At 39.7% G+C, this 27,801-nt stretch overlaps 1 protein-coding gene across 1 annotated transcript in view; it reads right to left on the bottom strand.

Moving 5' to 3' along the window:
* Nucleotides 1-27,801, bottom strand: part of ADGRV1 (adhesion G protein-coupled receptor V1) — a 421,530-nt gene that overhangs the window by 362,326 nt on the left and 31,403 nt on the right. Inside the window, exons 9-16 of the mRNA XM_074952844.1 lie at nucleotides 26,945-27,274; nucleotides 20,514-20,690; nucleotides 17,605-17,828; nucleotides 7,078-7,204; nucleotides 6,809-6,994; nucleotides 2,402-2,582; nucleotides 1,762-1,925; nucleotides 44-167 (exon numbers count right to left, since the gene is read on the bottom strand). Of these exons, the coding sequence (XP_074808945.1) occupies nucleotides 44-167; nucleotides 1,762-1,925; nucleotides 2,402-2,582; nucleotides 6,809-6,994; nucleotides 7,078-7,204; nucleotides 17,605-17,828; nucleotides 20,514-20,690; nucleotides 26,945-27,274 (1,513 nt within the window). The remainder of the gene's footprint in view (nucleotides 1-43; nucleotides 168-1,761; nucleotides 1,926-2,401; nucleotides 2,583-6,808; nucleotides 6,995-7,077; nucleotides 7,205-17,604; nucleotides 17,829-20,513; nucleotides 20,691-26,944; nucleotides 27,275-27,801) is intronic.

Below are 27,801 nucleotides of genomic sequence, written 5' to 3'. Positions count from 1 at the left end.
GTAAATGTATTTGTAACTGCACCTTCAAAGGAATGCAACTAACCTGAAAAGTATATGGGATCATCGTTCCTTGTGATTTGTAAAACTACGCTGGTTGTGTTTCCAACTCTGGCTCCCCCAGTGGTATTGACTAGGCTGATGGTGAACACTTCCATTTCTTCAGGTAGCTAAAGAAAGAGGTAATATGAAGTAAATCTGTTTCATGCAAACAGGAAGAAATTAAAATGAGGTAATCAAAAGCAGAGGAAGCTCTGAGGGCCAGTCCCGATTTACTCATCCTTAGATATGTGTATGGGGCTCCAGTTAACAATTATCCATATGCTTGTACAGAAAGGGACCAGAGACCACCACAGGTTTGCAGCTTTGGAGCCCCAAATCAGGAAAGCACTCAACCCTATGTTTAAATCCCAATGTAGTTAATGTGACTTAAATCCATGCATAAGTACTTTGCTGAACTAGGATTTGACTATTATTTGAAAAGAGTAGGTCTGGGGTAGATTTCTGCGGAAAAGGACCTAGGGGTGACAGTGGACGAGAAGCTGGATATGAGTCAACAGTGTGCCCTTGTTGCCAAGAAGGCCAATGGCATTTTGGGATGTATAAGTAGGGGCATAGCGAGCAGATCGAGGGATGTGATCGTTCCCCTCTATTCGACACTGGTGAGGCCTCATCTGGAGTACTGTGTCCAGTTTTGGGCCCCACACTACAAGAAGGATGTGGATAAATTGGAGAGAGTCCAGCGAAGGGCAACAAAAATGATTAGGGGTCTAGAGCACATGACTTATGAAGAGAGGCTGAGGGAGCTGGGATTGTTTAGTCTGCAGAAGAGAAGAATGAGGGGGGATTTGATAGCTGCTTTCAACTACCTGAAAGGGGGTTCCAAAGAGGATGGCTCTAGACTGTTCTCAATGGTAGCAGATGACAGAACGAGGAGTAATGGTCTCAAGTTGCAATGGGGGAGGTTTAGATTGGATATTAGGAAAAACTTTTTCACTAAGAGGGTGGTGAAACACTGGAATGCGTTACCTAGGGAGGTGGTAGAATCTCCTTCCTTAGAGGTTTTTAAGGTCAGGCTTGACAAAGCCCTGGCTGGGATGATTTAACTGGGAATTGGTCCTGCTTCGAGCAGGGGGTTGGACTAGATGACCTTCTGGGGTCCCTTCCAACCCTGATATTCTATGATTCTATGATTCTAATTTCCTGCCTGGTGAATAAGGATACAGAGAAGTAATTTAACTTCTCTGAAATAGCCTCCTTTTTCTCCTTAATTGTTCCCTTTATTTCCTTTGTGGTCCAGTAGACCTAAAAATTCTCTTTCAGTTTCCTTCTTCCAATATTCTTAAAATATTTTCATGTTGCTTTATGTGTCTTTGGCTATGTGTTACTTACTATTCAAATTCCCTCTTAACCCTCCTGATTTCTATCTCATATATTCTCCTATACATCCATAGTTTATGTTTCTTTCATTGGCTTCCCTTGGGCTGGACTTCTATTTTTTAAGGACCCAGATAGCCTCTTGTAACTTACAATTTTACTATCCTGGTATATTTAGTTTAAGGGTATGTTCCTCTTCTGTGACTGTTATGGTCTAGCTCCATGATGTTTGAGGATTTTGATTTCCTCATCTATGAGTCTGTTCTTTTAGTTAGCTTCTTTTAAAACAAAAAATCCTGCTTTGTAAAGTTGCAAGTCATAGCGCATGTCTCTCAATGTTCTCACACCAAAGTAAAGTAACAGAATATATCTGTCTAAAATGTTTACCTCATCTGGCAATGAGTAAATGGTTATCGTGTTTGAAAACTCCTGGTTTCCAAAGAAAACTGTCCCTTGCACTGGGTAGATGTCATTGGTAGAGACTGGTTCAACAACCCAAGACACACTGACATTTCCATAGTTTCCTTGGTTTCTTACAATTCTGTAAGCAGCTGTGAAATGCAAACATCCAGTATGATAAGTGTGCATACACAAAATAATAAAAATCAAAGAGAGGCAGATTGACAAAGCCGATTCAAAGAAAAAGAAGAGGAGGGGAACTAATCATTCTGGGATTCCTTTTTGTAGAACCATTAAAAACACAATATGTGAGACAACTACATAAAAGACATAAAAAATGTCACATGGATATAAGGAATAGGTACATGGAGGCATTTCCAAATTGGGTATAATTGGAAACTGCTGAAGAGCCAGGCAGCCAACTGATATGCCTCTCCTGGTGAAATAAAACCTTATCTGCAAAATACTGGCCATATCCTGCAAAGTGCTGAGGACGCTCAATTCTTGTGACAACACTGGAACTTGTTGGCAGTCTTTCTGGGAAAGCAATCACTGTTCCTATAACCTCATGGTTTTAAGGGTGTTAGTATGAGTTAAACTATAATAGCTTGAACAAAACAGGAATTACCAGCATAGACGTCTTCTCCTTTACTTTCATTTATTGTTACTGCTAGTTCATCAGCAAGGAACTGAATCACTCCATGTGGATCATCGTTCTTCAGAATGGTTACATTGACCCTTGTGGCACTTCCCAACTTGCTTGGCAGTTCACTGTGGCTACTGAGTACCACAGAATAAAGTTCATCCAGCTAGAACAGGGAAACTAAGTCAGAAAAATCATATAGACTCACAGCATGGAAAGAATGGACCACAGTCCACCATTACCAACCTGGCAAGAAGAGTTACAGCTTTAAAAAGCAAATCAATGAGTATGTGTTTCCTTTGCTAACTTCTGCATAATGATCAGCACCCCATTTCCATCCCTGAAAGTAGGGAATGTCATCAGCTTATATGTAGTAATAAGGTCACTTAGCACATCACACGTACTACATCACAGTGTACAAAGGTACGAAATGATTATGTGGTGATACCATCAGCTATTCATTTACGGAAATATGAGTAAATAGCATGGATCTAAAGAACCGACTTCTAGGGCAAGTACTGTGACAAAGTTCCTCCTCTACCTTGGTGGGTCTTGCGCTTATTGGCGGATTTGCTCGCCTTGGAGCTTCACAGCAGCCCTCAGCTTGGCCGTTTTTCTGAAGCCACAATCCAGGTCGACTCCTCCTGTGTCTGACCAGGAGTTGGGAGGTTTGGGGGAAAACTGGGCCCACCCTCTACTCCGGGTTCCACCCCAGGGACCTGTGGAATGCAGCTGCCTAGAGTGCCTCCTGGAACAGCTGTGTGACAGCTACAACTCCCTGGGCTACTTCCCCATGGCCTCCTCCCAACATCTTCTTTATTCTCACCATAGGACCTTCCTCCTGGTGTCTGATAATGCTTGTACTCCTCAGTCCTCCAAAAGTCCGCGTTCTCACTCTCAGATCCTAGTGCCTCTTGCTCCCAGCTCCTCACATGCGCACCACAAACTGAAGTGAGCTCCTTTTTAAACCCAGGTGCCCTGATTAGCCTGCCTTAATTGATTTTAGCAGCTTCTTGATTGGCTGCAGGTGTCTAATCAGCCTGTCTGTCTTGTCTCCAGAAGGTTCCTGATTGTTCTGGAACCTTCCCTGTTACCTTACCCAGGGAAAAGGGACCTACTTAACCTGGGGCTAATATATCTGCCTTCTATTACTCTCCTGTAGCCATCCGACCCGACCCTGTCACAGTACCTATTTAAGATCTGCATTCATTACTTGGCATAAAAGAACAAAATAGCACATTTGTAAAAATGATCAAACATTCATGCATTTGTGTCCACAGAATTGTACTCAAGGATCATCCAGGTACTAATCACCGGACAAACATTTGCCTTGTTGCCACCAAACGAGTTAGCAAGGCAGCTGGTTTCAATTTTATCCCTTCAAGAAGCAGCAAGCTGACAACAGGACAGTTGAAAATGAGGGGAAGCTGTTGCCCAACAACCTTTGATGATCCCAGAAAGAGGGGAGAGCCACCTGCTCCTGACCCAATGCACTGCAGAATGAGGTGTTGCAGGCCATCTGGATACCTCTCCGGGTGACATTTTAGGTAAAGAAAGTCCTACAGTCTTTTGGCCACTGTAACCCCAGTTTCTGTGGGGAGGAGGTGATATTTGGATTCAGGGACATAGATGTCATCCCAATAAATGATCTGGGAAAAGGGTTAACAATGAGGTGGCAAAATTTGCAGATGATACAAAACTCTCAGGATAGTTAAGTCCCAGGCAGACTGCGAAGAGCTACAAAAGGATCTCTCAAAACTGAGTGACTGGCCAACAAAATGGCAGACAAAATTCAAGGTTGATAAATGCAAAGTAACGCACATTGGAAAACATAATCCCAACTAGACATATAAAAAGATGGGGTCTAAATTGGCTGTTACCACTCAAGAAAGAGATCTTGGAGTCATTGTGGATAGTTCTCTGAAAACATCCACTCAATGTGCAGTGGCAATCAAAAAAGAGAACAGAATGTTGGGAAACATTAAGAAATGGATAGATAATAAGACAGAAAATATCATACTGCCTCTATATAAATCCATGGTATGCCCACATCTTGAATACTGTGTGCAGATGTGGTCACCCCATCTCAAAAAATTGATTGGAATTGGAAAAGGTTCAGAAAAGGGCAACAAAAATTATTAGGGGTATGGAATGGCTTCCATATGAGGAGAGATTAATAAGACTGGGACTTTTCAGCTTCGAAAAGAGACGACTAAGCGGGATATGATTGAGGTCTATAAAATCATGACTGGAGTGAAGACAGTAAATAAGGAAGTGTTATTTACTCCTTCTCATAACACAAGAACTAGAGGTCACCAAATGAAATTAATAGGCAGCAGGTTTAAAACAAACAAAAGGAAGTATTTCTTCACACAACACACAGTCAACCTGTGGAATTTTTTGCCAGAGGATGTTGTGAAGGCCAAGACCATAGCAGGGTTCAAAAAAGAACTAGATAAATTCATGAATAATTGGTCCATCAATGGCTATTAGCCAAGATGGGCAGGGATGGTATCCCTAGCCTCTGTTTGCCAAAAGCTGGGAGTGGGTGACAGGGAATGGATCACTTGATGATTACCTGTCCTGTTCATTCCCTCTGGGGCACCTGGCATTGGACATTGTCTGAAGACAGGATACTGGGCTAGATGAACCTTTGGTCTCACCCAGTATGGCCGTTCTTATGTTCAATATTAGGACCAAAACCTGATCATCATTCAAACCCAAATGTCAGCCTAATCTGCCAATTCCCTACTCAGCACCTTAGATTAGAAAAAAAAAGTTGCTCTTCTTTCAAATGGATTGGGGAGAAAGAGGAAAGCATAAGGGTAACATTTCAAATCATCATCACCATCATGTAACATGTACATGGCACCTTTCATCCAAAGCTCTACAAATACTATATGCAAACAGCATCACTGAGATACAGCTACTTCTGGTGTGAAAGGCGTAGTCAGGTGGACAACAGAACTTCAGCATGCTGTATAATAATGGAGAAAGAGGAAACTTTGATCAAAGACATCAGGACAAAACCTACCCTTTCAACAAGTGTCACAGAAACTTTAATGCTCATGCAAAGTGCACAGGACCCCAATTAATACAATCTCATGCAAAACAACTTCAAGTATATGGTATGTGACATGAAGGGTGGGGGAAATAGCTCCCTTTGATGGACACCCAGCCAGCCAGTTAGCTGTAAAATCCCTGTTCTCTGCTTGCAGGAAGCGGATGAGAGACTCAAGGGAGCTTGGACAGCATCACGGAGAGACCAACCACCTCTGAGCTCTTCTAATAGGTCCAGGTTTGTTATAGGAGGAGGACTCTTATACAAGGAGACCCTTTATGGCGGGCACAAGGAGGACTGGCAGCCTCAGAGACAGTTGATAGTTCCAATTAAGTATAGGGAAAAGCTCTTGAGCTTAGCCCATGATCACCCTAGTGGCCATGGTGGGGTGAACCGGACCAAGGACCATTTGGGGAAGTCATTCCACTGGGAGGGAATGGGCAAGGACGTTTCTACCTATGTCCGGTCTTGTGAGGTGTGCCAGAGGTGGGAAAGCCTCAAGACCAGGTCAAGGCCCCTCTCCAGCCACTCCCCATCATTGAGGTTCCATTTCAGCATGTAGCTGTGGATATTCTGGGTCCTTTCCCTAAGAAGGCACCCAGAGGAAAGCTGTTCATGCTGACTTTCATCGATTTTGCCACCCAACAGCCAGAAGTAGTAGCTCTAAGCAACGCCAGGGCTAAAAACATGAGCCAGGAATTGGCAGACATTTTTGCCAGGGTAGGTTGGCCCTCCAACATCCTTACAGATTTGGGAACTAACTTCCCAGCAGGGACCATGAAACGTCTTTCGGAAGCTCATGGCGTAAACCACTTGGTTGACACCCCTTACCACCATCAAACAAATGGCCTAGTGAAAAAGTTTAACGGGACTTTGGGGGGCCATGATAAGTAAATTTGTGAATGAGCACTCCAACAATTGGGACTAAGTGTTGCAGCAGTTGCTCATTGCCTACAGGGCTGTACCGCATCCCACTTTGGGATTTTCACCTTTTGAACTCATTTATGACCACGAAGTTAAGGGGCCATTTCAGTTGGTAAAGCAAGCAGAGAACAGACCAAGAAGGATTTTACATCTGATTGGTTAGCTGGGTGTCCCTCAAAGAGAGCTACTCCCCCCCCCTTCATGTATCACAACATATGATAGCTTTATAGCTCAGTCAGTCTCCCTCTATTTCTGTGTCCCTTGATAAGGAAAAGAAAGACTGAAAAGAACCAACAGAAACCCATCAAAATGTCACTAAAATCTACAAGCGAAAGCATCTGTGTCATAAACAATTGTTAAAACCACACAATTTGTGAACACAAGTAAGTGCACAAAAATTCTTTTACCTCTGGAATTCCATCCATCCTTGTTAGCAGAGTAATTATGATCTCCCTTTCACCAGGCTTAAATTCCAGAATTCCTGTGTTTCCATAGAACTCATTGCTGTCTCTAGGCTCTACAGTGTAGCGCAGAAACTGTTTGACAAGTGTCCCCTTGGAGCGGACAATTTCTAGTTCAACAGACTCCCCTTCCTTTAAAAAGAGAATGGAACATCAAGCAGTTTCCCAGTACTCAAATATACTTTTAGGGTCAGGTGTCTACCATGGAAACTTACTTTTATAGTGTAGGGTCCTCTGGAAGAGGAAGAAAATTCAAATACTCCCCCAGGATCATCATTTTCCATAATGATCAGTTCACAACTCGTAAACCCAGATTTAAGGATCTCATTTTCCACACTGACCCTGAGAAAGGAAGATAAAGAGCTATTTTGAAGGAGCAGTATTGTTTGGAAAACAAATACAATACTATGCAAAGTATATAAACGTATCAGAGCTTTGGTAAACTCTGATGGGTTTGTGTTGAGTGTCCCAACCAGGAAAGAGTATCAATAATTAACTGCAATGGTGACATTGATTAAACAAAGAAATCACAACAATTATATGAGAATGTTTTCATGTACTTCTTTTTGGGTTTTTTGGTTTGGTTTGGTTTTTATTTTTTTGTTTGTTTGTTTTGGAGTTTTTTGCATCTAAAATACCTTCAGTTTCTGTGGAGTGTATTGTGGCTGGTTGGTCTGAATTTAACAAGGTCACATGTGCCCAGAACACTCAAAGAAAGAAATGAAAATACGTTTGTACAGATGAATACTTAAAGGTCAGATTTAGTGCTATGTTGTACTTTATTCCATGTGTAATAAATATCACCAAGACAGCCATACTTAATTTTGTAGTCACACATTTGGGACCCTACACTGCTCTCTTAATACAAGTTTTGCCATTGACTTAAATGGAATTAGACAGAACTCTTGATATTATGATTCTCCCCTATGGCTTACCACTGGGTTGGTGCAGGATGTTTGGGGTGGTACCAGGGAGCTAGCCCTGAACCCAGTAGGAGTTTGTGCTTCTTCCTAGAAACTATAACTTTTGTCATGGGTGAAAGATCCTTTATGGCCTCTACACCAGTGCAGCACAGACATAGGGTAGCATTGCTCTGCCATGCCCACTCCTGACATACCTCCTATTCCAAGACGGGTGGTGACTGATGCATGATAGGAACTGGCATGCTGGTGCCAGCAGAGTGTTCCCTGTGGCGGGAGATTTCACTGCTAGCAACTTGTGACCAGTTACTGGCCTCTTTGCACTTTATTAGTGGCACAAACAGGCCAGATCTGATTACAGAATCCAGTCCTACATAATTAAGTAAAAACAGAGGAGTTCATGGTTATATATATTTTAATAAGAGCTAATGGAAAAGTTGGAGTGCAAAGAAACCGAAGGAAGAATTATGCTTCCACATGTGATTCTGACCTCTTCTGTTACAAACATTACCTGTCCTCTAATAAATCAGTCATCCTGTCTCCACTGAGCTTTTTTGTACTTTTTCCCCCTCACATCAGACTCTCGACAGGTGACACTTTAAGCTTGATGGCATAAAAGACACAAGAGAAGCTAGCATTGAAGGATGCACTGAAAAGCCTCTTTGAACTTGGATAATATATAGGTTCATAGACTTTCATATAATTGATCATTTCAGATTATTTGTTTCCAATGAAAATTAGGATCTATGTACAGCACATGATTGTCTGCATTTGTTCTACCTCTTATCCACCCTTGATCTGTATTTCACATAAAGAAAATAAACCTTCACTTGGGACCAAAATTTATCAAATGTTTGGAATTAACTGAATCACAAATTCCCAAAGGCAATTCTGGAAATCAGTAAAGAATAATGCTCCTGGTTCCTGATTATTACCTATCACAGCCCATCCTAAACAAAGGACACAGAACAGAATATAAGATGAAAACCAGCAATGAGTCCTTCATTATTTAATAAGTGTCACTTGTTTGTGTTAGTTAACTCTGCAAATTATTGATGTGTCAGTGGAAGAAGTTGTACTACAAAATATATGCAGGTTATTTAAAGAAGAAAATAACTCTGCTCATAAGTTATTTTAGGATATTTATAGAACACTTATTTTGACCAATTGTATTCAGCTCAGTGATTTAACTGAGGCAAGTTGTACTTGTGGCGATTTTAAACAACTAATCCACTGTTTCATCAAATGCTCAAACATCAAACGCTGAGCCATGCATTCATAACATCTATCATTCACAGACCCTAAATAAAGAAGCATTTTCAAGCTGGCACCCCATGTCACCAAACGAAACTGCAAAGGAAGCATGCATTGCCTGAGGAGATGCAGAAGGTATGCTTATTCAGAGAGAAAGAAATGATAAAGAGGACAGAGTCTTGTCCAACCCAACCACTTTCAAAACAAAGTGTTGATTCACTGAAGACAAAGACACTGCTCGCTGCACTTACCCAAAGTACACGACAAACCTTTCTGTCTCTACCCTGTCAATACAGAGAGAAAGAAAGGGGGAGAGGGATAAAAGTGCCATTTGCCAGAATTTCAATAATACCAATCTTAGAAGAGAAGGATAAAAAAACTAAAGCTTTTTTTTCTTTTCTAATAGCTAATAATGTTCACTTTATGGGAACGCTACTTGCTTGGCACTTCCCTGTTGACAAATGCCAGCAAGAGGTTCAGCAATTTCCACTTAGGAGAGATGACCCCATGACCAATAAGCATGTCAAGACCCATTCAAGTCATTCCTTACTAAGCCCTCCCCCAAGAGTTCGATGGCTGCCAAGCACTGTAAATGCTCACAAACCACAGCAGCTGAGTCAATTTTATTCAGCTCTGTTTGTAATTACTTAGTGCCTTTAATTAGACACACAAAAAAATTTTATTCTCAGGTCTACCTGCCTCTAAGATCTGTTTTTTCATCTATCTGCCAAAATGACTATATTGGCAGATAAACATAAGGAGAGTTTGAATGAGAACACATAAAACCCCCTGCTCAACATGAAGTTACATGAAGTCTCATTTATGACAATTTTTTGATTAATCAAAGTACAAAAGTACAATATATCAAAGAAAAGTATTTTCTAATCTCTTAATTCCTTGAATTTTAGTCACACATTTGTAACCAAATTATGATGATTAGCCCAGAACAGACTGGAACTGAGGTTGAGTATGTCTCTGCTCGGCAATTTTTAACAGCATATTTTTACTATGTGTTAACGGCCTCATCTTTTTATATATCATCATGCATCACAACAGTCCAAACAGGCTACAGTTAGGCTTAGGGAGTGAAATCCTGGCTCTACTGAAGTCAATGGGGAGTTTTGCTATTGACTTCATTGAGGCCAGGATTTGCCCCTTCCTTCACAAAATACACTGCAAAAGTGTTCCAGAGCCAAGTATTATTATAATGAAAATACTAGGAAAAATATTCCAAGTTTGCTAAACCAAAAAAATTAATTAACTTTTAATCTGAACAAATATAACCCACATACTTAGAAATGGCACTGTAACATCAACAGCCAAGCTGTTGGTAGTATATAAACACAGGACACAAAGGAGACATCCTGACTACCAGGTGGGTTTTAATATGTATGTTCAAGCATTTGTTAGGATTTAAATTATAATAATTTCTTAATGAGTGAATGGTCAAGCCAGAAACAATATCTCTTTCAGCTGCATGGAGTTACATTGAATGAATCCAAATATAATGGAGACAAAAATCTCTGTTAAGAAGATGGACTAAGGAAGCTTGTCAGCATCTAGTAGCAAGCTGTGGTGAACTATATGGCTAATAGCATAAAACCTGAAGAGGGCAACCACAAGGAAAGAGGCAAAGAATACCATGAGGCTTACAACCTGAAATAAAAAACTGGGTGTTCTTACAAATTAATATCAGAGAGGTTGCTTCTGCTCCCATTGAAGTCAAAGAGAGTTTTGCCATCGACTTCAATCCAAGCAAGACTGAGTCCTTTTAAAAAATATATGCACTGTATCCAGGCTAATGAGGATAATAAAGCTGCTTTGACATGATGTATTTTCCTAACTTTATTTGTATATTCTTTCTGAAAAAATAAACACCTATGAAAAAAATAAAATACTAAATAGAAACAATGAGGATTAGATTTCATAACTTCTACTCGTTGGGATCACTCACAGAGTAAGTATGCTGGCCCTGAATATTTACAACCTGTGTTATCAAATACATTAATCACTAAGAGACTAAAAAAAAAAGAAATTAGTGTTGTGAATTTGAAATTTAGAGCCAAACGTTCACATTAGAGCACCACGTGACTTCACTTGGATGCTATATTTTCTTGGGGAAATGAGCCTGATCCTGCTAATTTTCATTTTCTAGTACTGCATATTAATGAATACACTTTACTGATTTAGGCCCCAATTCTGCAAACTTGTGTGTGTGTGCTTAACTTTAATCACAAAAGTAGTCCTTTTGATTCAATGGGACTGTTCACTTGTAGCAGTGAACTAGGGATCTAATCCAGAACAGCAAATACCAGGCCAATACCCAGGCATATTGCCTGTAACAGCCTCTTTCCGCGCTCTGTCTGGTGCACATTGAGGTTTTGCATTATGGAAGCAAATATTCCAACTGCTGCAGAGAGTTGCACATGACCTTAGTCCTTCCCAATTCCCTATGCATATTGAGACAAATCCTCAAGTGCACTTGAGCAGCTCTCAGGAACAAAGGTTGCTTATTATTATCTGATCGTGGTGACAAACACTGATTTATCCCCTGAGGAGCAGATTCATTTGACACTTCCCCTACTGTACCCACAGCTAAAGGCATACACTGGCAGCACTGTAATGATGCCTATGTCAGAACGTATTGACGCATATGTCAAAGATTTTAGTTTTGTTTTCTCCAAGCAAAAGTTATGGGGAAAAAAGCTGTCAAACTTACAATTTCACTATAAAATACTTATTAGGAAGATCTGATCTGATCTGATCTCATTTAAGTTTGTAACAGAAACCATCAGAGGAGTGAAGTTCTGTAACAGTCTCCCCAGGGGAGCAGTGGGGGTAAAAATCCTAACTGGCTTCGAGATTGAGCTTGATAAATTTAGGGGAGGGGATGGTATGACGAGACTGCCTACAATGGCATGTAGCCATCTGCGACTGCTAGTAGCAATGATCTCCAATGGCTGGTGATGGAACACTGGATGGGGAGGACTCTGAGTAACTTCAGAGAATTCTTTCCTGGTATCTGGCTGTAGGGTCTAGCGGAAATGCTCAGGGTCCAACTGACCACCATATTTGGGGTCAGGAAGAAATTTTCCCCAGGTCATACCAGCAGAGACCCTGGGTGGGATTTTGCCTTCCTCTGCAGCATGGGGCCTGGGTCACTTGCAGGTTTAGACTAGTGTAAAATGGTGGATTCTCTGTAACTTGAAGTCTTTAAGTCATGATTTGAGGACTTCAGTAATTAAGCCAGAGGTTATGGGTCTATTACAGAAGTGGGTGGGCGAGGTTCTGTGCCTGCAATCTGCAGGAGGTCAGACTAGACAATCATTATGGTGCCTTCTCGCCTTATCTATAAGTCTATGAGAAAAAGTATAAAATGCTTCCTTCTTGAAAATCAAATATGCTATCTCTGATACTTTTGTAACAAACAGACTTTTAAAAAATATTGTCCCCTAAATGCCTCTTACAATTTACACCAGCTTCACAAGGTTTCTTGCACATTCTCTTCAATTAGCTGGTACTGAACACTGTCAGAAAGGATGCTGGACTAAATGGACCTTGGATTTGATCCAATATGGCAATTTCTATGTATTTATAAACTATTTCTATTTTAAATTTTAAAAAAACTAATGGAGAAACTTAACATAGTTGAGGTTCAAAGATTTTGAATAGCAAATAAGACTTTCAGCAAAAATATGAGTTCCATGCTTTGAAATTTGCCTGGAAAACAGAACTGTCATTGAATTTGTTTAATTTTTCATTAAAACCATGCTTCATTAAACACATTTACTTCAGAGCAAGGGATTCAGGCAAGGTAAACTTCAAATTGCTATGGAATGTTGTCTGATCACTCTGCTTCCTAGGTTTGTATTCAATGCTCATCCCTCTTTAATTTTTTGGGGATTATCTACTGATTTAATTAGTGCCCAGACCTAGCTTTAAAGAAAAGGATTAAAGTAGGATTTGTCACAGTACAAATTCCACTGAGTTTCTCATCAGAAGGGATACCTCTGCCTAGGGTTTAATCCAAAAGGAGAGGTTTGATTCTCTAGAGGCTATTTTATTTTTCACTTATTTTTCTATTCATGACAAATGAAATTCAGTGTTGTTGTCTTGAATGGTAATCAAAATTAGCAATAGCAGTTGGAATTAGCACTCACTCCAATATTCTATTCCTTATTTTCAAGAAGTCTGATAAATCTCTGAAGACAAGACCAGCTAAATTTTTACAGTGAAAGTTAGGTGACTTTAACATGAAAAGCTTTTGAACAACACACATCCCTGTATTAGAACACCAGCTCTCTTGGGAGAGAAGTTGAAAGCATAGGGAAGCCTAAACACTGAGTAAAGAGAAAATATTATAGTATGTGCTGGTGTTTCTTTGAACCTCAGTGCAGAAGGCATCTCACAACACACAAGCCACAACTGAGCACTGCAATTAAGGAACTTAATCAGCCTGAGAGGCCTTCAATGGGCCTTCTGCAATTAGCTGCTTTTCCACCATTGACTAATCTCTACTACACTGAAAACCATCAGACACTTACCACTGAAAGGTCACAAACTTACATTCTGTGACTGCAATGTTTAAACCTCTTTCTATAACTCAGAATGTAAACATTTTCTGAATATACTTACAACCAGATTCATAGCAGATGTAAATTGAGATAGCTCCACTGAAGTCAATGAAACTATGGAGATTTACACCAGCCGAAGATCTGGGAGATTGTACATCTACAACCTTGTTCTAGTTTCTCAAATTACATCAGATATGATTTCAAAAAAATGTGTGAGAATTTGCTTTTGAATAAATACTCTAAGCACTCTATGACTTTTATTTTCCATTGGTAGTTGGCAAGAAGACAAGGGTCTTTTCTTCCTCATGTAGCTCTCACCACGGTGATCTGGTGTTATATATGTTTTGGTCTGGATTACTGCCTGGCACACAACATGAGGCTACACCCAAAACAACCCACTCAGAATCTTCACCAGGCGCAGTATATGGTTGCCTCCTCATAATCAGTTCTCCTCTCAAGGTGCACAATATAACAGTCCTTCATAATTTGTATTGGCCTCCAATTTGTTTCTGGATGAAATATGGGGTGTTAGTTTTAACCTGTTAAGTGACTGTTTCATGCTTTACACATGGCTTCCTACAATATTGTCCCAGTATTGTCTCTTCCCAACTGTGGTAGTTACAATCAGCTGAAATGCGTAAACTTGCAGTGTCACAATTTAAACAGGAAGGGCCTGGGGGAAAGGTTCTCACAGAGAAAGATCCCCAATACTGAAGCTGAATTCTGCCCCACTTGATTTCACAGAGCCCAGATTTGTTTAACTCAGGGAACATAGTCAGGCCTACCTATTAACTGAGGCTTCTCCTGAAGGGTGGTAGTTTTTAATAGAGAACAGGGGAGCAAAGAGAGGGAGAATGTATTTATGATGGCTTGAGAGTTTCTTTTGTAAATATGGATGTAGTTAAATCTTTAATGTTTTGTAAAAATGTAACCTGAATAGAGTTAGACACATTAACTAAATTTCAATAAGTAACATACAATCTTCTTCATTAGAGCTCATATTATCACTGCATATTTTATCTATGGTGTTACTAAATGCATATATGTGTGTGGGAGTACAGATATATAGATTTACTAAAGCTACCATAGCCCACACATTTGATTTTCACCATGATTGATGCTGCAGTATATAAATACAGCACAAACACTTCTCCAGCACACACTCTCTTTGTGTTGATTCTAATTCATTACTGCTCAAAGGTGCTGGGTTGCCAGCCCTGGAAACTGAAGTCTTCTGTTCCCCACAAAATAGAAACCATGCAGACAGCAGCAGTGCAAGCTTTCACACATCACCCTGCCATTATCCTTCACCCGTGGTTTTGAAGAGCCATTTCTAACAGAGAAAGGTGGCCTCCATGTTCATTCCATTCTTGGCTTCTGCTAGCACCAGGACTGCCAAATTTCAGCCACAGGCTTGGGGGAGATTAACTCACTGCTGGACAGAGACTGTATAGGTCCACAGAAAAATTTGGATTTTGTCTCCTGCTTGGTTTCCCCTTCCAGTCCAGACCATCTCTCTGCTTCTTCACCTCTGACCATGCCAACAGAAGCTTGTGAAATCTGCTTACTGTTGGCACACACTTTACCCCCATCGCTCTCCAGATCAGTACTCCCTGCTGCCCCTGAAATGCACAGCCACAGCAGGAATGGTTATATTTGTTAAACCGCATAGTGCCCTATTCAGCTCCTCATTGTGGCCATAATTTTTAAGTCACAATGGGGGCAGCAGAGATTGATCAGAGTGATTGGAGGGAGGGAATAGACTTGTAGCACGCAACACACTGTGGAAAGGATTGCGGAAGTCCACCTTGTGTTCTGTCTCTTCCTTCTATCAATCTTATCTGTTTCTTCTTCCTCCCCTTTGCTTCCTCCTCATCCTCCGTTGATTCTCTTCATCCTATCATGGTACATTATTTCCCCACATCCTTAGTTGCTTCTTCTGTCCTCAATCTCCCACAGTCTCTGCCCAGAGTTTCTGCGGGCAGGCAACCTCCTTTTCCTCAGGAACCATACAAACCAAAAAAATGGTTCTGATGTAATTTAAAAAATTTGCTGTAAGTTTGTGTGTCTTTCATTTGTTGCTCTTTGAATTCTTTTTTGGCTTGTCTAATTATACTTTTACACTTGACTTGCCAGAATTTATGTTCCTTCCTATTTTCCTCAGAAGGATCTGACTTCCACTTTTTAAGGGATGTCTTTTTGTCTGTAAGCACCTCTTTTATTCTGTTGAATAGCCATGGTGGAATTTTTTGTTTTTTTTACTGTTGTTTTTTTTTATGTGGGGTATACATATAGTCCGAGTCTCCATTACAGTGTTTTTAGAAAATTTCCATGCAGCTTGCAGGCATTTCATTCTTCACTGTTCCTTTTAATTTCCATTTAACTAGCCTCCTCATTTTTGTGTAGTTCCCCTTTTTGAAGTTAAATGCTACTGTGGTGAATTCCTTTTATATTTTCATCCCTACAATGATGTTAAATTTAATTATACTATGGTTGCTATTGCCAGGCAGTTCAACTTCACTGGCCTCTTGTACCAGATCCTGTGCACCACTTAGGACTAAACCAGTCCCATCTAGAGCCACCCACAGAAAGAAAAGCAGAGAAGCAAGGGAAATATTCCTCCTGCATTCATCTCTTCAGTGGCTCTATGTCTTTTATGTAATTAGTAGCTTGTGGAGAACACAAGGAGCTCTCACAGAAGCATCCAGCCAAGTTTCTGCAAGGCAGGCCTAACAATGATTTATTTTGTGATCAAGTAGCATATGATAAACTGTCTTCCTGAATGCTGACCTTGTATAGATCAGTAGGAACTTGAGGTTCTGGTTTTTCTCTTCACCTGTTGTATGCTTATGTGAAATGATTGCATTTGATTGGCTATGGGTGTCTAGAGTTCAGCTTTCTGGGAGCTAGTGTGCATCCCTTGCAAGTGTTTCTTCCAGATAAGACACCAACTGGGGAAGGCAAATGTTGGGTGCTAGCTACAGCTGTCCTTGACGAAGATCTCAGGGGTGAGGGGTGCACCAGGTGCCCAGCATACAGCAAGTATGCTCATCTGTTGTGCTGGAAGGAGGGGCACTGCTGGAAAGTTCTTCCCCAGAGCACTGGGAGGTGGAGTAGCAAATGGAAGGGATTTTTAATATATATATATTATATTATATATATACTATACTCTTCCTCGGCTCCTGTAATCTGTCTAGTGTATTGTGCACTAACTGAAGTATACATACATGTGGCAGCAAGATGCATTACAGTGTGGAGGTTCAAAGGCATAGAGAACTGTATCTGTGAAGAGAGATTACAAGCTCCAAACCAGATGAGTGTGAAAAAAGGGACTCCAGGCCACTGCTGTCACCTGAGAATCCATGAGCTGTGATGGAGCTAGTCAAATAGCCAAGAATGAGAACTATCATAAAAGAGAGTGACCACATATCTTCAATGGGAGCAACAAACATAAACCCCATCAAAGAAAATAGCACTATGTGGACTGTAGCAAGTATTGTGTGATTTACAATATCCATTAGAATTCTAACTTCTGTTTTCTGTTAGCTAACAGAGAGTTGACCTTCCAGTGGAAATCAACATTAAGTGCTAGAACCAAAACTTTCATGAACTATGAAGCTGTTCGTGCTACGTATCTATACCACTTCTGGATACCTTGAATTCTTAGAAGTGAATTTGTACATGCATATTTTCACAGAAATATAGTGAGAGATCAGAGCTGAAATGTGAACTTAGTAGTCTAACAAGGTCTTCAAAACCATATTTCAGCCATAGCAAATATGAAATCAACTCATTAGATAGCAAGGAGAATATACATTCCCACATTACCCTCCAGGGAAAACAGAAACCATCCACAACACTGGTCTAGGGCACGATGTTCCATCAGGCTTCTACCAACACACTGCATGAATTGTGTGATAGTAAACCAATACTGTTCACAACATATGAAATGAAAGGTATTTCATTTGCTCTTTATACTATTAGGATACAATACCTGTCCAAGGTTAATGTCACAGTTTCATTCATTTCAGGGATATCATCAGCTTTGACAGTAATGTTGATTGAAGTGTCACTTTGTCCAGATAAAAACAAAACAGAGCCATTAAAAGGACTTAGATCATCATACGTTACTGCTTTTGGATTGAGGCCAGAAGGTTTAAAACTCCAAAACACAATGGCTTGCCCATCAGTCCCATCTCGATGCAGAGCAATGGAAACCTAGAAAACAACATGGCAATCTGTGACTTTGAAAGCAACAGATTAATTTTTTTTAAATCAGCTACACCCTAACAAACTACTAAATGGACAGTGTGCATATTGGTATGGACAGGCTGATTCTCCTTTCACTTACATCAGTGAATATCAGAATTAACACCATGGATGTCAATGGAGTTACATCAATGAAATACTGTGAAAGTATGTATTTCATGTATTCGTTTGACTCACTTATATAATCATATATGTTTAGATTAATAAAGAGATAAAACAAGCTGTTTACAACTTAATTCATATGACAATTGAGTAAGAAGCCACAGGTGTAATAAGCTTTGTGTGACTGAATTGCCAATGCTCATCTCTTCAAGAAGAGAAAGTGGTTTTAAAGATAATTACCACATATTTACTTTCATTATTTTAGCACCATCTAATCAACTAATTGTTTAAACTAATTAGCAGAGTGTTAATTGGAGTTTGAAAAAGACAGCCTGCCAATGAAGCTGTCCAAATTCAGGAACCGTGGGAAGACTGGCATTAAGATAATAGTGAAAGAATATGAGAGTGTGGAAAAAAAAAAAAAGAAATAGTGTTCCCTGATTGATATTAGAACACACAGAAGAATCTTAGTGCACTTGAAAATGCTTCTTTTGGGCTCACAAACTTTAAATATATAATATTTGGAAACTACTGTGCCTGAGTGGCAAAATGACATGTTTTATTTATCAGTGGGTCAACTGAAGAACCAGCATAATCATTTCCATGAGGTTGATAGTTCTCGCTCTCTCATTTGGGAGCAACATTTTAAAAATCCCAGAAAAGTGCACTTTACTGGCTCAAACTGGTCATCAGAGGAATTATGTAATCTTGTGACAAAATGATGAGCAGTGGTAAATACATACTCCACTTTTCCCCTCAATTTCCTCTCTGTCATTCTAAAAAACCAGTAACATGTTTGCAGCATTCACAACAAGATGAGCTGGTATATATAACTGTATCTTTATTTCAAGCATTCATTTCTAACTTCTTATCTTAGACCTTGATCCTGCAAACACTTGCACGTGTGCTTTACTTTAAGCCTGTGAGTAGTTCCATTGTTTTTAATGGACTACCAATATCTTCAGATCAAAGTTTGTGGTACAGCATAGAAAACTAACTGCTCTGTAGATAAATAAAGAACTCAAGCTCCAGGACTGTCAGTCTTCCACCTAGTAACTTAAATTTAGGGGGAAAAAACAATAAAATAATAAAAGATAGTGATTCTCAGTATTTCTTGATTATTTTTCACATTTACAGTAATTTTAAAACTTCAGGGATTTAATGCTAGTCTTTGTAAGCTAAATGGGAAGAAATGTTTTTAATTGCACATTTATAAGCTGTCCAAAGATATAAGTACAGACTTTGAAGGCAACCGGGATTTATTTTCTGTACCTTTTTTATTCAGTTCAAAATGAAAAAAACATTCTACTGTATTTTGAGCTTTTAATGCCTGTCCTCGAAGCAGAAACTTTATCCCTTAAGCCATAGGACAATTTTTTAAAAGGTAACAAAATATCAGTAGAACTTTGTGACAGCTGTTTAGAGCTGGGACCCCCCCCCCCCCCGCTTCCTAGCCCAGGGCTCCTTTCAATGAACTCTAGGATTGGGGTCATGCTAACCTTTAAGTATGACCAGCAGGCTGAATGTATCTTGAACTTTTAAATGGGTAGCTTTTCTAACATGGCTTTAAAACAGGCTTTGGCAGGATGAGGATTAAAACCCAACTCTAAACAGTTAGCTGCTTCTGCATTTTGCTAACGAGGATATGAGGATGGCAAGGTGTTTGTCAGGAAAACTAAAGGCAGAGTTCAGGTGGACTGCTCAACCTTTAACTTTAGAAATGTCCTGACATTGGAGTGCTTAATTTCTCAGTCTTCATATTGAATCAATACTAGTATTTTACATGGAAGACTATAGTAAATCTTATTTGCATACAAATTGAACTTGATAGCAGGCAGGAAAATACTTTATTTTTAAAACTTTAGGCATTATATTCAAAAATGTTGTAAATATTTTCCCCGTGTTCTCAATATTTCAAATGTAACAAACTTAGAGATGGAAACCAACCAAAACCTTGAACCTGAACACACACAAGCCTTTGGGAAATTAATATCCTGATCCACAGCTCAAGCCCATCCCTGATTATAATAAATGTTGCATTAGGAAAAGGTTAGCCCATTTAGATGGTTAAGTCAAACAAGACACAACTAAGGCACATTTGATCCCTGCCTCTCCAATTCTGAGTTCCTATGTGTGGGTCTAACTAACTTTACCTCTTAGTGTCCAGGACCCACAAACATGGATCTGAATCAGAGAAAAGGGACCAAAATATCCCTCAGTATATTTTGTTGAGTGTGACTATAGGAAAGATTAACCCTTGGCTTTGTAGATGTGTTTATAGATATCACAGGCCAAATTCACCTCTGTTATAACGCCATTAAAGTCTTACACAATTTTGGCCTTTATGAAAAAAACTGTTCTTTTTCTAACTTGGCTTTTACTTTTGACATGGGAAATGTTTTAGATTAGGTGTGATTTACAGAAAGGTTTTCTCTCCAATTTACTTTTGAAAGACTACACTAAGGAAAATAGATTAAACTTCCTATAAATAACTTGCAACAGTGAAGGACAATATGAAAAAGGCTTACTTACCATGGTAGCAGTGGAATCCTCTGGCTCGTGAAGAATAATTGGAAGATTACTAGTAAAACCAATTTCCCCATTTGCAATGTCAGGAGTAATCCTCAGGGAAATATTCCGAATCGCACCTAGTCTAGGACTTACAGATGGGATTGGAGGAATGATATTCACCAGCTCAACTCTTTCCATCTACAAAACCAAAACAAAACAAAAACCCAAATTCTTTAATATCAAAAGGGCGCAACACTGTTGTTTCTAACTGAGAAATATGTGGCAATATATTGTCATTTTGTATCTTTAGCAATATCCTTTCAATTTTTCTCTTATTTTTTATTTGTGTTTTATGTTATGTGAACTGTAAGTCTCCTTCCAGTGGTACAAGGCTGAAAATACATGTCCTGAAGAGAAGAAGAGGGCTCCATCAGATATCTAGGTGTCTCAAGTCAAACCTTGTTGTGCACGTTAAATACACTGGTCTGAACTTACTGGAGGAGTGACAAAGTACTCCTGGAGAGGGGTGGGAAGCAAGTCTACGGATATAGATAAAGCCCCCATGCCTGGCCAAAGGGCCCCAACTTCTGAAGGATTTTCCCTGCAAAAGGGGAGGTTTTAGTGGAGTAAAGCCATCACAGTGGCTCCTTTCCCCACATATTTTCTGAATATTGATATATGGGATAAGGAAAGAGGTGTGGCTAAAACTCAGCTGTCCCTCGGTTGCTGTAGTAGCCACTTGGAGCTGGTGCAGGCTAGAGCAGCCTTCACTATAGGTCAATATGAACGAAAGTCAGTCATGACATTTGTTGAGCAAGGGAGCAAATTTACAGCTATGTGGTGGAGACAGACATGAACAAAAATTCCTTTTTGGACACAAGATAGTAAACTTTCAGGGATCTATTTTTCAAAATGTTAAGCATTCAAATAGTGAACTCAACTGGATATTTGCATGTGTAAATACACATACAACTGCAGAAATTGTGCAGATAAATTACGCCGGCAGCCCAGGGAAGCAAGCAGGTAGGCTGGCAGAAAACTAGGCAGGATGCCTGCCCCCTGGTCTCTGTCAAAAGTTTTGACATAAATTGACACATTTCTGCGGAACATTTCAATTCCATCAACTCAGCACCTTTTCAATGGAAATTTGGCCTGCATTTTTGTAGGCTGAAAAACATGAGTGCATTTTTGAAAAGCATGCCCTTATAGGCTTGTCTCCTTTTTAGTTTCTCCATTTTCAATGCCCTTCATTAAATAAATCTTCCTTGTGGAAATATAAAGGATTGCTCTGACGAGCGTTTGGGGGAAATACTGACAGGAAATACTGTCAAAAAGGCATCATCTTCTGTCTATTACTGAAACAAGTATAGAGGGTACTATATGTGACCCTTCTTAACTGATGTTATAAAGACTTGAAAGTATATATTCCAACTTCAGGGTATCTAACCAAACTGATGTAGAAATATCTTGAGCTGTGTATTCAAATAGATCAAAAAGCGAAAGAGGCACCTCAAAGAAAGATGTGATTGGGGTTCAGAATTAAACATGTAAAAGCAGAGATCCAGACAGACAGTGAGGGAAATTTAAAGCATATGCTCTCCTGTATCAGTCTTATCCTTTAGGCTTGTTGAACAACAGTGACTTCTGCCAGTGTAGACTGAGAACACGGTCATTACCTGTCAAGTTAGACAAGTTATCTAGGCTACTGTCCTAACAATACCAAGTATAAGAACTTAATTTTTGATGGTGTAAATTGGCAGATCTGCTGAAATCATCGGAGCCGTACCAATTTACACCAGTAGAGATTTTTGGCCTGGAAATATTTTTTAAAAGTTCTCCATTGAGAAATATATAGCTAAAATAGAAGCCAAACTTTTCCTTTCCACACACTGGTATTCACTTATGTATTCATTTATAACGACCAGCAGGCAACGGAGCTTTATTTTTTTGTATTTGTTTTTGAATGTACAAAAATATCTAGTAGAACCCTAATTATGGATTAATCAGAGATAAAATATAATCAAACCTTAGTTTAGAAAACATTCCTCTCTTTTTCTATTATTTTAATAATATCTATGCAGATTCAGTAGTGAGGCAACCAGAAGTGAATACAGCATTCCAGGGAAGATTATGTCATTACCCTGTAATATTTCATCATAACGTTTTCTGTATTGTTCAGTTTTCCATAGGACATCATGCCATTTTGTTTTCCATATTTCCCCTAATGCATCCAGTCATTTTTATTTTGTTTTTAAATTCCAGACACATTCACTCTATATTCAAACATGTCAGTTATCACTATAGCTGTGTGGGAATTCCAATTCCTAATCTATGGAAAATTTCACATTTTAAAAAAAATATTCAGATTTGTAATGACAAGTCTGAAGTGTGAAATTTCCCATGGAACTGATATTTTTGAAAAAAAATCCATTTTTCAAGAACATTTTTCAAAAATTTCCAGCAGTGGCTGTCCATGTGGCCGGCTGCCAGAGAGCCAGGCTGGTTGGGAGCCTGAGAGCTCCAGCTCTTCAGCAGCTGGCCAAGAGGGCTGGGAAGGAGATGGGAAGCCCGGGCTCTCTGGCAGCTAGCCAGGCAGGCTGTAGAAGAGCCAGGGAGGCCGGGAGCTCAGGGAAGCAAGCAGGTAGGCTGGCAAAAAACTAGGCAGGGTCTCTGTCAAAAGTTTTGATATAAATTGACACATTTCTGTGGAACATTTCAATTTCATCAACTCAGCACCTTTTCAATGGAAAGCTGTTCCACTGGGAATTTTCAACAAGCTCTAATTACCACTCTTGCAATCACTATTGTATTAGGTTGTAATTAATACTAAAAACTAACTCTGCATTCGAGCCTCTACTCCAGAGGTTCTCAAACTGTGGTAATGAGCTCTGCGCAGGCGTGGCTCCACTAATTAGGTGCCTGGACCCTGGAGAAGACGCACATGTAAGGTGAGGTGGTGCCCCTGGGGAGGACGGGGGTAGGTGGGAGGGGGAAGTGGGGTGAGAAGAGGGGGTGGGGGGAATTTGGGATGTGCAGGGTTACGGCGGCCAGAGAAAGAGGCGACTTTCCCCAACTCCAGGGCTGCAGCTGCCGGGGAGAGACGGCCCTCCTTCCCAGCCTCAGCTCTGTGGCTGCTGTGGTGGGGGAAAGACCTCCTTCCTTCAGAGCTGCAGCTCGGGGGTGGCTGCAGTGGGGGAGAGAGGGAGAGACCCCCTCTCGTTCCTATTCCCAGCTCGGGGACTGCTGTGGCAGGGGAGAGAGGGAACCATTAGAAAGGTAAGACTACTGGTATTAAATTATGAGTTGTGTGCTTTTATTTGTAGAACAAAAAAACTTTAATTATTATTAAAGGGTTTTTTATATAGTGCTTTTAACCAAAGCGCTTTAAAATAGTTAACTAACGGTACAAATAACATTTGGAAAGATCATCAAGTGGTCCGCCAAGACCCTCAACAATTTTCAAGTGGTCCGCAGAAAAAAAAAGTTTGAGAAACACTGCTCTACTCCATCCTCATCTCATAAACATTTTTACAGCCTTCACCACCAACAATTACTTGATAGCTAAGATAGATAAGAACTATAGTAAATATATTATTTTATAAAGAAAGTACCTCCAACACTCTTCCTTTTTCCCGCCAGCTGTCTCAAAAAATAGCCATTCACCAAGTCCCATTTATTACTATCTTATTTTATTATTTTCCAGGAGTTATTGGGGGAGGCATGGAGGAAGAATGAGTGAGTAGTAAAATATTTACTTTATTTTACATAGTATCTGAGTTAGTGTTTGAGTTGTCACGGCTTTTATCACTGGATGTCTTAAGCATCTGTGCTTGGCCTGACTGAATCACTCAAAGAATTAATCAATACATTGGGATCCTTTGAATATGGAAAAGCCCATTAGTCTTCCTTAACATGCCAAAAGCTGTATCTCTGACTACAGTAGATTATTTAATTGGGTATGTCACTGAAAAATATTCAGCTCATTTCTCTGATTCTTCTAGCCATTCTTTAGCTTCATTCAAGCTTCGTTTCCTCCTCCTCTTCCCTCCCCCAATTCTTGAGTTACTCATTTATTGTGTACAGTACAAGCTCTGTAATGTTCTCATTCTAACCATGCTCCCTGATCTTATAGCTCATTCACAACATGAAGGGATTGTCTTAGTGACAAATAGTGCTGTTTTCCAAATGAGTTTTTAAATGAATTGTCCACTATAGGAGGCCCCTCTTGTTTAATTTATCTAAACACAAAGATCCTTCCGGTTCATAGAGAACGTACAGCACTGAAGTCTGCGATCTGAAGTTTGAAAAGCTGTGCAATGCACACAGGATCACTGGCCATGAGGAATTCTACAATATCTATCCTGCACTAGTTTGTTTGCTTTTTTACATCCCACACTTTTACTGCATTTCAATACCTCTTAAAATCTCCTTTGTATTTAAGTGTGGTAGATTAATATGTTTCACATCTGCAGCAGATATAGCAGATGAATCTGTTCTAGAGCTCCAGGAGGGAGATCAAATTTTAAAATTAAAAGAATGGGACATGGTCATCTTGGCTATCAGCAGTGCAGCTAATCAGAAAATGTCTCCCTTCCCGCAATGGAAATTTTGATGAAAATGCAAAAACAAAACACACAAAAAAAATGATTGTGAAGTATTCCATGGGACATTTCAAACTTTTTGGCAAAAAAAAAGAATTAAAAACTGAAAAAAAATTGTCTAAAACCTAAAAAATATCAGCCAGAAACTTTCGTCTGAAAACCCACTAAAAACATGGCTGAAACCTAAAACTTTTGTATTCAGAAGTGCTGCCATGGTGTCTCACGGGAGTTGTAGTTTGGATGCCTCATGCCCCAGTTCTCTTCTATAGGCCAGGCTCCCTGGCTGGACTACATCTCACATGATGCACCACAGTCTCCCTTCTTGGTGAGCCACTGTGGTGCATCATGGATAGTCTGGCTGGGGAACTTGGCCCAGAGGAGACTGAATACATAAGGCACCCAAACTACACCTCCCATGAGTCACCATGCAAGCATTTCTGAATCAAAAACATTCTGGCATTGCAGGTGAATTTTTTTATTTTCAGGTGTTCTGTAAAAAAATAATTTAGATGGAAAATTTTCAACCTGCTCTAATCAGCAATGAAAGAAATTGCCTGCTTCCAGAAACAAAATTAGAAAGAAGAAAAAATAAAGGGCAGGAGAGAACCTGGAAAGAAAACTGGAAGAAAAACTACGAAGCTCAATTCAGAAGCAAGTCTAATGTGGTGTATGTTTCACCAGCTTAGACTCCCTTAGATTCATACAGACTTACTGACGTTTAACTTACACTCCCTACTTATCCTCTTTGGATTTGGCTTGCTGAGTTTAGTTTAGTCTAAAGGAATGTAAATTGGTGTTGGTCACGTGCCAAGGGTATGGAAGAGAAGAGTGTATCTTGAAAAGTAACAAGAGTAGACCGCTCCCCCATTCCAGTATGCTGTTACAATAGCTTTTCATACTGAACAGTTTTGTCTCACTATATTACTATAGTTACTATATGTTCCCCCTTTCTCTTTATCGTATCTCTCTGTTTTCTCCTGTTTTATACTTACATTGTAAGTTCCTCAGGGCAACGACTGTCTTTTTTGTTAGTTGTTCATATAGCACTTCGCAAAATTGGCTTTTGGTCCATGACTGGGGCCCCTATGTCCTACCTCAATACAAAGAGTAATTCTTATACCTTCTCTTGGCTTCTCGACAAATAAGTTATATCAACTTAGCCGTCCACACACTTCCCTAGAGTGATCAGTATTCACACTCCAGTAAGTAGGTGTATCTCCCACAACCTTATATTACATCAGCATGTCTGACTTTGGCTCACATCATTGACTTAGGGCCTGACTGATGATCCAAACTGGATCTCTTCCAAGAGTGTAGACTAAGAGCCAGATCTAAGGCCCATTGAAGTCAATGGGAACCTTTCGATGGGCTTTAGATCAGGCCCTAAATGCAAAAAATGAAAAAGAAGGAACAAATATCATTCTGGTAACACCGTCATGAAAATTTACCACAAAACCTACTCAACCGTCCTTTTCCATAATAATGACAATGATCAAAAAACTTCAATATATTTTAGTCATTTCTTTAAAAGTATTATTGCCCTGGAGTGAAGGAAGAGCAGTAAAATTTTGCAACAATTAGTTTATTCTTTGTTGCTGAATTCTAGTTAATACATTTATTATGTTATAATAGAGGGCTTACAGAAAAGACGTGTGCTAGTAAAATAATTATTTGAGAACAGGGTTCTACAAGATATATTTCCTGAAAAAACCTCTTTACAACAGAGAAAGATTTCCTAGCTACATACTGTATCGGTAATTCTCAGTGCATACAAAAGTATGCAACTACTAGCAACACTGTGCCCTTGTTTATTTGAAAAGCAGTTGATAAATATTTTAACATATAAAGTACCTGTATGAGGAAATGGGCACCATTTTGAAGAAATGCATCATTTCTTATTGGTAGATTTAAGATGTCCTGGGGTTTCCCTTCCGGAAAGATGAGGATGCCTCTTCCTGAAACATTTAGGATGTCATCTTTTGCTCGCTCAAGATCCACGGTTCCAGCAGGAATGTACAGGACAATATAAACCAACCTCACAACTCCGACTGTTCCTCTTTGCCTTGCAAAACTCAAGGACAAAAAACGCCCTGTTGGGTTGCTTTCAATCCTCTGGTTCTCCAAAGGGTAAAACTCTATTAGACCATAAATATCATCACTGTCCTGAATGTAGAACAAAAGCTACAAGAAGAGAAAAATATCCTTATTACTATATGTCACCTTTAGCACACACCATACAGTATTATTCATTCTTCTACTGGTGGTTGCTCTGATTGTTACCATGAGATTTTCCACACCCATTTTTCTGTGAATTTATAGTGTTCATGAAAAACTGAAGTGTCCTTTGTACAGTATATGTATAATAGTAGCTGTGTGAACTTACTCACAGTGCACCATCGACATGTGTCAACTATGACTCAATGAGTCCACCTCTAGAGAACAACGAATAGCTTAGTTCCGTGCCCATTCTACACTTGGCCTCTGTTGAAATTACCAGCCAAGATAGCAATTAATTAAAATTGTGAGAATGATTTGTGCGCTGTAGACAAGGTGCTTAGAGGCACCCATATAAGAGCTACATGATTGCATACCCCCTAGCCAGGGACTCTGCTTTTCCCTCCCTGGCCACTAGGATGTAATTGCAAAATCATTGACTATACAGCGTCTCCCTGACCGGATCTCACAGAGATCCTTGAAATGTCAAGGCA

The sequence above is a fragment of the Natator depressus genome, chromosome 5 (assembly GCF_965152275.1).
Source record: "Natator depressus isolate rNatDep1 chromosome 5, rNatDep2.hap1, whole genome shotgun sequence".
NCBI lineage: Eukaryota > Metazoa > Chordata > Testudines > Cheloniidae > Natator > Natator depressus.
The sequence above is the reverse complement of the archived record's forward strand: the minus strand, read 5'-3'. Positions and strand labels throughout refer to the sequence as shown.